Here is a 14,667-nt window from a genome sequence, read left to right as displayed (position 1 = left end):
TAAAAGACTAGCAGAATATGGGGAATTTAATTCAATCTTATCCTCATGCTTGCGAGATTTTTAATAAAAAGGCATCTTTTCACCTCAAAAATATTTATTTTGTTTATTAAATTTTTTATGACTTTATGTTCCCAAAGTCCTAAATGTTTCTTTGACAAAAGTCTCTTTTACTAATCAAACTATGACTTGCAGCTTAAAAGTTACATTCATCTACAAAATAGGTAAAACCCCACTATTTAGCTCTGCTTTTAAAAGTATGATGAGTTCTGAAACACACAAAGCTCTGAGCATCTTGAATGTCTGTCTCCAGGATATGAAAGCAGTGTCCTTGCTTAGTATGGAAGAGTTTAGCTTCAGGAAAACATAATTTCATTATGGATTTTCATAAGTCCAGCACTTAAAGGCAGACAACGTGTGAAAAGAGGCGAATGTCAAACAAGAACAAAGTGTGGGCAGAAAGGAGGAATCTTCTTTGTTCAGTTATTTAGGTTTTGCCCTTCTTGATTTAGAGCTGGGTGTATAAATGTCTGTCCTCGTTTATTATGCTACCAGGATTCAGTGACTGGAAACAGAATTTCTACATCTCTTCTGGAAAATGGTGTTATGCCTCATCCTTGAGACTGGCTAAAAGCATCGTGCAAATGGTCTGATACAGACTGGTCTGCCTTAAAGCATGAAATTATACACATTGGTACACTTAAATGGGTAGATTAGGTTATCTCTGTATTGGATCCAGTAGACAAGTCATATAAACCCTTCCATAGCTCTGCTTCATTGCTAAGTGGTTCTTAAGATGTTAGAGATTTAGAGGACCTTTAAAATGCTGTTATAATATAAATCAAAAAATGAATTAATTCATAATAATTACTATAATTATTTTTAATGTTGCAAAATTATCTTCTACTTATTCAGATAAGCTTAAACAGTCTGTTTACACTCTGTGGGATGTCCATGTCAGTGATATAAAATGCATGTGTATGTGCACAGTAATCAACACAAATTCTGATTTAACCAACATATATTGCTGTTAAATTAATAGTGCGGGATTGTCCTAATTGTCTCTTCCCTAGAAGATCCAAGCTATGTAGAGATAATAATTTTGCTATCAAATCTCTTTAATTATGTCATATATATTCATAGTAAGAAGTGAAGTGCTTTGAAGGCATATTAATATCCTCCTGAGCGTTAGGTCTAAGAAAGGGAACGCTCTTTAATGGAGGTCAGTATATTGTTTTTGTCAGGATTTAATGGTAGCTGGCAATACTTTTGAACAGCTGAAAAAAAAAATCAAAATAACCATGCAAATAGCTATTTTGTGTTTCTCCGCATTCATCTTGATCTCACATTTTGGTCGTGACCTTTATTTTTTGTTGTGCAAAATCTTCATATTTATTATCTAGTATATATGGGCTAAATTTCAGTAGTTTTGTCCTTGCCAGGCAGGTGCTGAATATGTTTGTCCTCTGATAAAGCATCATCCTCAGTGGTAGCTGGACGTGGATTTAGTATTTCCACAGCCAAAGCATTTGGTGTTCCTTTCACAAACTCTCCCAGGCTTTTGTCTATTTATGCATGTCAGGTGGCACTGGTCTGATGGACTCCCTACCTACATTTCTGTCTGAAGTGATGATAGCATTCTCTGGCTTCCCTTTTGATACAAGTGAGGGTGACATCAAGTTCAGGGACATTTTTCAAGTTACTGACATGTCTGCTTGAGTTTGGACTGGATTCTAAGAACAGCTGTTGTATCACGTAGATTCAGTGTCATTTTTTTACCTACACGGCATCCAAACCATGAATCTTTGGGTCAATGTCTAAATATTTTTTCTTACAGGGGTTTTGTTGTTCTTTACAAGCCTGTCTCAACGTCAGAATAACTTTAGCTTCCCTCAAACTTGGATAGAGTTTTGTATCAACAGGGAGAGAGCACAGCATTGGGTGTGTTAGAGGGTAAAAAAAAATTGCGATGTCATAGAATCAATTAATAAATCAGTTGTAAAACTCCTTAGTTCTCTGAAGATCACATTGAATTTCCTCGTGAAAGATAAGCAGCTGGTCTACTTGTGCAAAGCAAAAGTAAGCCTATTTATGTAGAGCAATTTTCTTCTTTGGATTACAAGTTTTCTAGTAAATATACTAAATATTTGTGGATTTAGCAAATACTTAACTCTGACCCATACCAATTTGGGATATAAGCAAAATTTTTTTGGTTTGGTGGTTGCTTTTTTATAAAAAGCTGTGAGAAGCATAAAAAAAATACTCAGTGGTTAGAACTGATGTTCAGGTACATCTCAACAACTCACACTCAACATTTATTTGAACTTGCAGATTAACTTTTTGAAGACTGAAATGGAAAGAAAGAGCAAAATGATCCGAGACCTCCAAAATGAGGTAAGAGGAACATTTGATTGCCATCTCCATTCAGATCTCATATTGAAAGCCACTGTTGTTTGGCTTCATATATAAAAATGAAATGGTATGAAACTGAATTTATTTTGAAATTTGACCTTGGAATAGAAACATAAAACATTTGAGCAGCATCATATTTCTTTTCCTCCTTGTCTTTTTCTTTGCAAACACCTTACCTAAATCAGGGTGTAGTTACCCTTTCCATTGCTTCATTTTGCAAAGTTCTTTGCACTTGAAAATGTGTTTTTTTACTTTATTCTTGTTCTCTTACATCTCTCTCTGTATATATACAATCTCAAAAATGCACACACTGACTTTTTAAGTCACAAAGGTATCCCAGTTTCAGCCAGGACAGGGCTGAACTGGGGAGTATTATTCCTAATTATTATTCCTGAACCACAACAAGAGGAATTGTCTCTCTCAGTTGCTCATGTCTTCATCTACACTCACAACCACCTTGCTCTCTTTTCCCACCTGTGGTCACTGGATGCTTTGCAACTGGGCCTGTTAATTCTAATAAATCATATCAGTCTCATCCTGTTGACCAGCCATAAAAAAATCTTGTCTCTTATTGCACATGAGTACATAAATAAATTCAAGCTGTCTGAATCAAGTGATTCTTTTATTACTACCCTGTCCAAGCACATTCACAAAAATAATTACTGGAAAAGTCTACACAAGTATTCTGCCTTTTTTTTTTTATTTTTTTTTCTAATTTAATCAAATTGTTGGAACTATTTCTTTTTTTTTCTTTTTCTTTTTTTTTCTTTTTCCTTTTTTTTTTTCCTTTTTCTTTTTTTTATGATGTCATCTTGCAAGATGTTCTGAGAGCTGTAGGAAAAGATTGCAGGACGCTGTTTATTCTGCACTTATTTTAGGAGAAAAAAAGAGTAGTAACTGTGATTAAAGATGTATGTTTATACTCCTAGCACACCCTGGAAATCACAAACTCCAGCATTTTGTTCTTGGCTCAGTCAACTAAACTTGTCTTGAGAGAAATTTGATTTTAGAGCATTGCTTAGCCCTGTCCATCAGTTACAGTGTGGAAAAGGAACCCAAAGCTATACCTAACTAACGGCTTTCTGTCAAACTTCTATACCATGTTTGCCAGTTCCCTAAAACTAAGCACTAATATCAGTTTTTCTGAAATTAAATTAAATAATTCTGAGAAAATATGTTATCTAGGTCCTGCCTCCAACCACATTGCTTTTAAAAACCTGTTTTCTCAGATTGGATATGCTATATATTTAAGTAACTGATAGCATTTTATAAGTAATTTTTGAAAGTGCTGCCTGCATAGAGATATATAGAGACAGAAAATGAAAGTGAAATAGCTGCTCTTGTCCTTTCAAATATTGCATTCACCCTCAGTTTTTACTGCCAAACCGTGAATTTTGCAATCTCGGACTCTTCCTGCAAAAATGATTCCCTGTTTAGTCCTGTTCTTTCAGCACATGCCCTTCTGCCATTCAGCTTTGCCATTTGGAGGTATGAATAGATGACATCCCAGCTGAATGCAGCAGCTGTGATGTGTGAGGAGAGGACATTGCACAGAAAGGCAATTTTCAGGCTATTCAAGGGCTTTGAGGGAAAAAAAAAAAAGCTGAAAACAGAAATAGTCTGTGGTATGGAGGGGAAAAAAAAAGTGCCAGATAGAGGGAATAGAGATCATGTGTCTAGAAATCCTTCCTATTTTAGAGGTCTCTAAGTACTTCCTGCAAATACTAGGAAACATCTGTCAGGTTTCCAGCTGCAACATCGTGTGGTTTGTGTTAATGTGGTCTAATAAAAGTTTTGGCATGTCAATAGGTAATACTTCTTATTTTGAGAGGCTTCTATTATTGACGAAGCAACCGAGAAAGTCTGAAATTGCAGAAGCGCGGGGTGGAGCTGAGAAGCTTGGCCAAAAAAATGCAGAGGAAATTAGAACAGGTATTTTAAAAAAATCACTTTGAAAATCTGAACTTTTGGAGGTGGCCTGCTACAGGACGAGAAAGTCGCTTCTGTGCAGGAAATTATGCCAGAAGTGCTCTAGAAACAAAGCTGCAGCAGGATACTCTCTTAGCCCTTGTTTCTGTCAGGAGAACCACGAGTCTTCACAGTTGCCATTTGACACTCAGAAATGATTGTTTTGGTGCAACTCTGAATGTGCATGTAAATATGGATTAATTTCTTAAATGAATGATTTTTTTCTCTGTTGAAGGGTGTAGCGTATTTTATTAGTTTGTTATTGATTTCCTACCTCTTCTCTACTGAGCAGTAGAGAACTGTTATTCAGGTTTTCACATGGACACTAGAGCTGTCTCACCTTAGACTTAGAAATGTGTATCAAATTGCTCTTATTTAAGCCATTTAATTACGTTTTATTAGATAAGGACTGGCTTGTCATATCTGGGCAAACTGTTTTATGATATTTCTGTGAACATATACACTAAGGTATGTTAATAGCTTTACAGACTTACAACAATCCCATGTATTTATAAAGTTGATGCAGTGTAAACATGAATTACACAGAAGATGTATAGTAGTACAGGCAATACGAAGCAAACCAGGAATGGAAAATTAGTTACTAACTGCTGTAGCTCTCAGTAATGTGTGGTTGTTTGTTTTGTTTCTTTTTTTTTTTTTCTAAGAAGCACAGTTTTAAATCACAACCTTGTAAACAATACTTCTGCTCTATTCTTATATAAATTGTGGTTATGGCTTTATTGTCGAGTAAATCATCCTACACCAGCCTTTTCTCCAATTTCTCTGTTCTTAGCTGCACTGGTAAAGGATAAAGTCACAGCAGCATAAAGTCTCACCTGATGTATTGGGAATTTCATGCCCTGTAGGAAGAATTCGATTGAATTGCATTGAATTATGGTGGGGACAAAAAAAACCCCAAGAAACGTCCCTTAGTGAAGCAGAAATTAAATTCTGAGGCTTTGAGACTGTATCCTGATTCTGTTCTATAAAGGAGGACATTGTAGTTCTTCAGTCTTCGTGCTCTGCAGATAAAACTAACTTTTTTTCCCCCCTAAGTATAAAATCCTGCCTCCTTGAGAAGAAAATGGGGTAAAACCCTGGGCCTTCCTTGGGTGCCGGGTTGGTTCTACAATTCAGGAAACTTCCCCAAGTGTCAGAGGCAGGAGCACTGCCTAGGGAAGGGAGAAGGAGCAGGAAGGGTGCAGGAGCAGCTGCAGATATGTTCTGCTGAAGGGCTTTGAATTCAGTGCTATTTCTTGACTGATTACATCTTCTTTTGAAGTAAAGTGAAGTCTAATTTTAAAAAATGATTTTCTTAATATTCTTTTATGACTTTTTTTTTCTTTTTTTTTTCTGAATATGATAAGGAAAGAGTAGAAATGCAATTCAGTCAGTTGGAAATGGCTCTTAGGGGGCAGCATATGAGATCATTCAGAGAATCAATCCTACTGCATCACGATTGTCAGTGAGATATATTTGTAGTGATCCAGTAGCAACTGCAGTGAATGTTAGAATAAGTTCTGTTTTTATGAGCTTCGTTTTCCCGACCTTGTAGACACAAGAGAGTAGGACACATTTTCTCACTTGGCTGTTGAGTGAGAATCAGAATCAGAGCATCAGTTATGGGAATGCAATGGAGCTGCTCTGCCTGGACCCCACTCTCCTAGGTAGGGACCATTGTATTTTTTTGGTTCTTTATTCATTTTTTGCATTTAGACACAGGCTTTAAAGATTCACATTTGTGAACTGCTAGAAAGTGGAGATATTCCAATGAGAATGTTTAGGTAAAATGCATCCTTAAACAAATGAGAAGATTAAAAAGTCAAACCTACACTTACTAGGGCTCTCTTTTTATCTGGTACTTAACCACAATGTTTAGAAAACTTGACTGCTTGGATTTTTCCCAATATTTTATGTCTGTTGTCTGCAGTGTTGAAAATCATAGCAGTTTTCATTAGTGATCAGCCAGTCTTTTCTCATGCTGCCTAGGAAACTAATAAATTCTTATTTCTGATATCCTACTTCGTTAAGTCCAAAATTCATAAATTGAATTATTTTTTTTCTCATTATTCATCTGGTCTCAAACCTGTTTATTAGTAGACATTTTTGTCCCTGAAGCTTAGCCTTCTTCAGTTGTTATTTGTTGTTCAGTTGTCATTTTGTTTCCTGTGCACCGAGCTCTTACCAGCTGAGCTAGAAGTGTAACCAGCATATGGCTGAAATGAAAGGTCAAGAATAGAAAGTCCTAGTAGTTCCTTTGCTACCTCTTGTTTCGAAAAAAGAAAAGCAACAAAACACAAAGTATAAGAGATTACCTTGAGTAGTAAAGTTTAAAAGGAGCTGTATTTTCTCCTTTGCGCACCCAGCTCTCAAGGAGATCTCTTGCAGCGTCACTAAGCAACGGGGGCAGCCTGAAGCCTAATTAAAATCTTAGATCTTTGAACTTGCCCAGGAAGTTTTGTGAATCTTAAGTGTCATCCAAATCGGTGTCTTGCAGCATTTCAGATCTCATGGGTGAGGTGGCTCAGAGCCAAGCTCCGGGGAACTTGAGGCGTAGATGAAATTTTATAATTAATGAAAAACTTCCCCTGGAGCTAGGGTAAATTTTTTGCCATAACTGGGAAAGAAAAATGCTGATCTGATTTATTCATGTTAGTCAGACAAGTGGAAAAGTTTGCTTTTAAATGTTAAAATTGCCTAGTGGGAAACCCACTCAAAAGGAAGTAATAGTGGTATAAAAACAGTGGTTAAAAGAAAGGATGTAAATTGATACTTCAAAATAGGCATTACTGATGTTTATGCTAAGATGAAATAATAAAAGGGCCTTTAATAAGCAGAATTTCTATGGTTCATAAAGCAAGAGAAGATGAGCTGTTGGTTTTCATCGTTACAAATAACGCTGTCAACTACTGATGTTTGCCACTTCCTATCAAAAAAGAAGAGCTCAAGTAATCCAAATTCACTGCTAGAATGCTCTTTGCCTCTGATAACACCACACAGTACTCAACAGCATAAGAACTTACAAGGCTCTATGTGACATAAAAACACACATGGTTTATCAATTTTAAAAAAAAAGCTGCTTGATAAAGTTATGTTGCACCTGGAACCCTCCTGTCCTGGGCAGAGAGCTCACCAGAGACTGTGAAGATCAGACCAGTAGATTATTTGGCAAGGACCTGGCTCTTGTAGTTGTATCTAGATTTCCATGGAAGTCACAAGAATCTGTGGAGCAAAAAGATAAATGCAAAATGGATCCTATTATTCCACCCCATACAAAACACCCAATAATTTCAAAGGTAAAGTCTCGGAGTGTTTGCCTTTTCTTTGTGATCATGCTGTTGGATGCAGATGTTAATTTACTGAGGTCAAGGGGAGCAGAAAGAACTTTTCAGAAATATTATTTTTTTTACCCTTCAGAGGTTTTATATTAAAGTAGGCTGCTGTTGTTTTGTACTTAATAATTTTAATCAAGAGGAGGTGTAGCTGGAAAATGTCAACTTCACATGGCATTTTCCAACTGAGGATTGCTAGTCTGTGACTTTATAAAGATTATAGTCCTCTCCTGAGACTCATTATCCTCCAGTTGTAATTTGATCAAAATGAATACCATTTTTGGAAAGATAATTCCAAAAAGTATAAGCTGTATAAGCTGTTCAGCTGCAATGTGACTTCAGCATGTTGTTCAAAAAGAAGTTAGAAGCACTTGAAATTGTTTCTTCATGGCAGCAAAAAAAAATTGATTCTCACCTACTTTGCAACTATTTCATCCTGAAACCCTGGGTTCTTTTCAAATCAGACATTTTTGTCCTTGCAAATTGTGCTATTCTGGGCCCAAATAACGAATTTTCTGTTATCCTGAAATATTTTTAATTACTTAGTTCTGGAGATTTCTTCCCCACACACCCTTTCAAAACTGTTCATCTGTATTTAGCAGATGTTATTGGAGGAGGAAAGATTAAGTAGATCAATCAACTTGCCACTAGTTTTAGGCATAATAACTCGAGTGAGTTGAATTAATTTTGTTTAGTTGCTGTTTAAGTGCTGTATTGATCTTAAGAAAGCTGGTTTTATAGCTATGCTTATAATTTAAAAATGCAGTTTCCATTACACTGCTTTGAAAAGTGGCTTTGCCATATCTGTCCCAGTAATTTTACCTATTTGTCATGTGTGCCTGCTTAAGCCTTCCCATGGTCTTCAGAATCTGATTTCACAATTTTTACAACTGAAAAAGTTTGAAACAACGATGACAGTAATGCTCAAATTGTTCCCTTTTTTAAAAATGATTTGTCTTGTAAACAATTTAAAACATACTCAGTTTAATAGATATTTCCTAAGTGAAGTTATAGGGGCCTAATCAAGCAGGTGCTGCTTAAAGTATTCTGGAGGGTGTTGTCTAATCTCAATTTTCTTAGTGATTAAGGACCTGAGTAGTATTTTATCCCATAGTTCCACAAACTCAGGAAAGGTCTGCAGAGATTAAAGAGAAAATTGTAAATAATGTCAGATTTGTATGCTTCACCCACAAGCTGTGCTGCTTTTTATGTATTGTGATTGCTTTCTTTCCAATGTAGAACAGTCATTCTACTTCAGGGCATAAATTTAGTCCTGCATGTATGAGGTGTTCCCTTCCTGTGGTGTGACTGCATAGTTGTGCATGTATTTGTGTGTATGCTTAAATCAAAAACACTCCTTCCATACAGGTTCAGATGCATATTTTTGTGTGCACAAGAATATGCTGTGATGTTAAGAAATAGCTTAAAAGTACCAAACTTATCAGCAGATGATTCTTTGAAAGCTGTAAAGGGCTCAGTTTCTCTGGATGTGTCCAGGAAACTTTCCTCTCCGTGCTAATGATTTGCTGAGCTGGTTTATCTTGGGTTTTGTATCAGAACATCAAGTCTTCCCATGTCATTCTCAAATTATTCTTGTTGTGGTTTTTTTGTGCTTACGTAAGCTTATTTCTCAGTTTATTTCAGTGGAGTTTTGCTGATTTACTGAAGGAGATAATTTGATCTTAAAGTTCTTCAGGCTAGCACTGAGCTGGAAAATGCACATTTTCTAGGTTAGACTCAGCAGTTGTCTCAAGTACAGTTTATGCACTCAATTTATAGCAATGTACCCATTCAGTGTTTCTTAAATAGTATCAGCCTGGCATCCTTAATTTCGATAGTATTTTTTTCAACAGCTGGTGTTCTGCAAGGACAAATGCCTTTAAACATGAAGGATTTTACACTAGGGAGAGGCAGGTCACCAGGACAGCTCTACTTCCACATTAAAATAACATTTCAGTGGAAGAGCATGGGCTGTGCTGTGGCAGTGGTGGCCCTGGTACACTTGCTGTGCACGAATTTTGGGTGCTGTGCCACTGGGAGGCACGAAAAGTTACTTGTGCAGTTTTTGGTGCGTAGAAAAATCCCTGGATGCCATAAAAAGCCAAAAATCGAAGCATCTTCACAAAGAAATAATAGATTTCCCATTAACAACTTCCTTCTGCGTTCCTTTTGGTTGTTTACTTGTGTCTAAAGGTCAAAGCAAGAGGGTAGGAAAAAATCAAGACGAAAACAAGGATGATTTGCTGTTGGGGTGAACAAAGGTGGTAGGACTATCTTTTATAACATCCAGTTTGTGGGTTCCTGATAAGAAACTGCCTTCTATTTGAAATTATATAGATGGACAGCAAAAAATACCGAGTAGTAGAGATAGTAATGAGAGTCGTGGAAACCAAAATTTGCTGGAGATGGGTGATGATGCCTCATTTGATGGCTGGTTGAGGCTCCAGGCTGGCCTAAAGGAATGAGTAGGAATAGGTGAAAGATGAACCCCATTAAGTTCCTGAGGTAGTTCCCATGTATTGGCTGTATTAAATGCTTTCCTGTGTTGGAAATTTGTTTGTTTGTTTTGTTTTTTGTTTTTGTTTGTTTTTTGTTTCTCTTGCATGGTGTCTGTAGGCAGATTAAATGTAAAGGACTATTTTTGTCTCCCTGAATTCTCAATAGCATAGTATGTGTTTTAAACAAACAAACAAACAAACAAACAAACAAAACCCCAAAAATCTCATCTTGCTGTGCAAGAGCTGAGCACTGAGCATTTAAACTGTAGATTTTATGCTGATGAACTTCAGTCTCAGAATAGAAGATCTGGAAACCTGAGAGTTAGATTATCCTCCTTCATCTGCCAAAAATGAGCATAACTAGATCAAGGAAATATTAGCATCCAGGCATAAAATTCGTATCCTGGAGCTGATTAGTTTTGGGTAAAAGGTGCAACCTGCTGTTTACCAGTGCTTCTTTCACATGTTTGTCATGTTGAATCATCGTAGGAATTCACTGCCGTACCTGATGGGGTTATCAGTCAATATTTTTTTATAAAATTCTATTTTTTTTTCTGTTTTTTTTTTTTTTTTTTTTTTTTTTACAATGCTGTCACCTCATCTTAATTTTACAAGCAGATAAAATGTGGCATGGAAATTGATTGTGAAAAGCCAAAATAATGTAGATATGGCATCCCAAAGAACCAGTCAAAGCCAGAACTGCTGAGGCAGATGCGAGGATACAGAGTTTCAGTACTCTCCATTAGTTACTTCTGCAAAGTCCCCCTACCTATATAATATGCTTCCTTGTTATACTCTACAGAATCTGAATTATTTAGTTTTAAGCTTCATGCAGCTCCTTTAAGCCTCATTTCAACACCACACAGGAACTGGCTCACTGAACCGGGTCATAAGAATATAAACTTCATCCTTTTCCGGGTGAGAGAGAACCTGTTTTTCCATGGCTGCAAAAGGAGAAAAAAAAAACCCAAACAAACAACAATAACGTTTCTTGAGCTTTCCATTCTTGCGACAATCAAAGAGCAGATCCAGTTTGACTGCTGAAATATGCACAGCTAAATCGGAAGCGCTGCATGTCACCAAAGTGCTTGCTCAGGTGGAAAATACACTGCAAATATTTTTCTCTTCATTGCTGCTGATTGCCAGTGGCTGTTGCCTACCCTTGTTATTGTCATTTGTCACTTGCATTTAAAAGAAGCAAATGTGTGTGCACAATCTATAGGAGTCTTATTATTGCTTGCTACTGCTTGCATCCTCTGCACAGAGCAAGCACAGTGTAGGAAACAATCAGCTTGCATGGTTGCTGTGCATTCCTTAAAATTGTAAATTATCACACAGTTGTTATGGTGGTTTGTTCTCGATAAATAGCGTAGAAATCGGTAATTTTAATTTAATTATTTTCTAATCGTCAAACAGGTGGGAAAAAAATTTGATTTTGCTTCAGAAGTAGTCCTTCAGGTGTCGGAGGAAATGAAAACATAAGTTTCCCCTAATCTTTAGGGGTTTTCTTCTATTATTGTTAGTGATGCTTTAGGATTTATGTTTTTAGATTTATTTCATATTTCTTTTAAAGCTGGATTACATATACTTTTTATACAGCTCAAGGGATATTACTTTGCTCCTTTCAGTTAATGTTGACTTGAATTTGGTGTTCTATGTTTTTCTTGACATAACTCTTACTTGCAAAGGTGAGTGTAGGAGCCAGACCGGACACTCGACACTGTTACCTGAAGTACTCTTGGTCTTTGCAGGTTTATAAGCAGAACTATCTATTTTTTTGGAAAGAATTGCAGACCATTTGCTTAAAAGAAGGAGACTGTTGCTGTTTTGTGGGTGGCTCAGAGGGACAAATGTGTGTCTTTTGTAGGGGTGGCAGCCTTTTTGTTATGGAGAAAACATCAGGAAATTTTGGGTTTTTTTTCCTAAGCATGGGAAAACAAATATTTTGTCGTTCCCAAAGCAATTATTTAGCTTCTGCTCCCTTTGTTTATTTGTATTTGGTTGGGGTTTATTGTTCAGGGCTTTTTTAATAACCTCAGGAGGAAGGCTTTGTGTCTTACAAATAACAGTGAAAAACAGTTAAACTGATCACTTTAATCTGTTGAGCTTTTTCTTAAAGACCCCTGACCCACACAAGTGTTTGCTGATTCTCTGATCTGGTTAAGTTGTGGTACCACCATCACCTCTGAGATAGATGCCTTGGCTGCAGTGTGGGTGATTTTACCTTGGTTGGCTGTTTTTCTTCAAGATACCAATTGACCTGTACCTTATTTTCCCTTTTCCTTACTTGCCAAATACCTTATTTCTCTGGTTGTTTAATCAATTATTCCAAAGAGCAACAACTAGGGCCAATTGTTTTTAAACAAACCAAAATCAGATACTATCAGTTGTGTTAAATATAATAAGTATAATTGGGAATAGAACCACTTATCTTCCTGGGTTGGCAGATTTCATCTACAATCATGATTCTGTCATTCCTTAGCTGTTAGTATTTCAAAGCATAATTACCCATATTTGCCAGAAATACGACTCTATGAATGTATCTATTTAAATCCTGAACTGGTGGAAATTTGGAACTTGACAGATTTATCACCAGGGCGGGATTTGGATTTTGAGAAATAATTATGGGTAACAAGACATGCAGCTGTTGAGCAGTAAGTTCATCAGGAGATTGCTTCTTTGAAAATCCAGCTGCATTCAGAAATGCTGAAAGACAGTTTGCAGATAAAAACATGCCACTTTTAAATAGCACATGCAGTCAGCTGTAGCTTTCAGCAACATTCATGAGCAGTGCACCTGCTATGACCTAGGGCCAGATCTCTGTGATAGTTCTGAAAAGCATATGAGCATAAAAGTTATTAAATTTGCTGGGTAGATGCATTACATAGATTGCCTGCCTGTGACTGACAGGCCAATATTCTATTTGATAGTATTGGATCGGATAAATTACATTTTTACATCCCTTCTTTTCCAATACAAGGATTAATGTGAAATCTGCAGACAGTTAAATTTGCTTTCCTGTCCAAACCTATTAATGCTTAGTTTCAAGTAAAAAACTAATAGGTATTGAAATGGAAAATTTGACTGAATATAAAATAAATAAAAAAAAAATAAAAGAAAAGAAAGAAAAAAGCTGAAAAATGAATCCTCCACAGATTTTTGTGTGTATTCTCTTAGGCTAACTGTCTTGAATGTGGTTTCGTTTTTATTTTGTGAAATGTGGAAGAAATTTTGTAGAGGGGTTAAAAATTTCTACACTCATTAAGAAAATAGCCAAGCTTAGATCTCCCACAAGGTCAGTGAGATGCAATACAACAGCTCTGTGAGCTAAAGGTGAGCTGCTGAATGCTGAGGAGGCTGAGACTTGCCCAGAGGCACCATGGTACTCATATGAGGTTTTAATACTATGGATTGAAGGCCTAGAGAACAAAGAGAGAGAAACAAGATGAACAAGTGTTTTTTGTATTTAAAGTCCCTGTGGGTGTGGTGTCAACCTTTTGGGTGTGACTTGTTTGGATTTTATGTAATATTGAAAACTACAAACCCAGGAAGACCTGTTGTCTGACACTTGCTTAGCCTTAAATCACTGGAATACACTCAGGTAATTTCAGTGAAGGTACCTGACTGTGGAGCAGTTATTCAGATCAATATTGAAGGAAGCACTAAATTTTTTTGGTTCTGTTTTTGTGCTAGTTGTTTTTTCTCAGTCTTCACTAGTTGATTTTGGTGTTTCCATGTCTTCCCACTTAAAGAGCACACAGTTGACATGCTTGACCTTTTCCTTTCTGTGTAAGCTTTTTCCTCTTACAGAAGCAGTAAACAGCACACTGGGCTGTTCTACATAATTTGTCTCTCCCTGTCTTTGTAGAGGAGGTATCACTCATATCTTTTGCTTGCCTTGGGTTTTCCTGGTGTATTCATCATCAGCTTGCACCTGGATTGTCTGAGTCATCAGCATTCCAGTCCTTCCCACTTGTGGATGCATTCTTCTCCTTGTCTCCTCCGTATCTTACCCTTATCTCAAGTTCCCCATCCAAATCAGTAGGCACATTTGGGGAAAAGAGAAAATTCCGGATGCCAGAACTTCATAAGAATAAAATATTTGCTCTGCAATATGAAATTTTAGGACATGACTCCAAGCTTCACTGAAACCCTTCCTTGACTTTGAGATATTCACTCAAGTCCATATTCAAGGAAGCACTAATGAAAAGGTGATATTTCTGTCAGAACTAGGAGTTGATCAGAAGATGATCAGGCAGCTCACCTTCTATCCCAGATGTTTTAGGGGAAGAATGTCCAATGTCCTCTTGACAGATTAGGCTGATTGATAAGTATCAAGAAATGTCTTCAACTTTTTTTTTTGTGGTGATCTTAAACTTCCTCAGTTTTCTACTAAAATGTTACTTACTGTGCTTTGTGTTGGTTTGTTTTTCTGAAAATGCTTGGTTTGCAAATAATTA

At 36.7% G+C, this 14,667-nt stretch overlaps 1 protein-coding gene across 1 annotated transcript in view; it reads left to right on the top strand.

Moving 5' to 3' along the window:
- The window catches only part of LUZP2 (leucine zipper protein 2), a 113,267-nt gene that overhangs the window by 58,505 nt on the left and 40,095 nt on the right, over positions 1-14,667 (top strand). Inside the window, exon 5 of the mRNA XM_050335896.1 lies at positions 2,329-2,391. Within this exon, the coding sequence (XP_050191853.1) occupies positions 2,329-2,391 (63 nt within the window). The remainder of the gene's footprint in view (positions 1-2,328; positions 2,392-14,667) is intronic.

This window comes from Myiozetetes cayanensis, unplaced genomic scaffold (genome assembly GCF_022539395.1).
Source record: "Myiozetetes cayanensis isolate MyiCay16 unplaced genomic scaffold, myiCay2020 scf6-25, whole genome shotgun sequence".
Lineage (NCBI taxonomy): Eukaryota > Metazoa > Chordata > Aves > Passeriformes > Tyrannidae > Myiozetetes > Myiozetetes cayanensis.
Note: the sequence above shows the minus strand (reverse complement) of the source record. Positions and strands in the feature narration are given on the sequence as shown.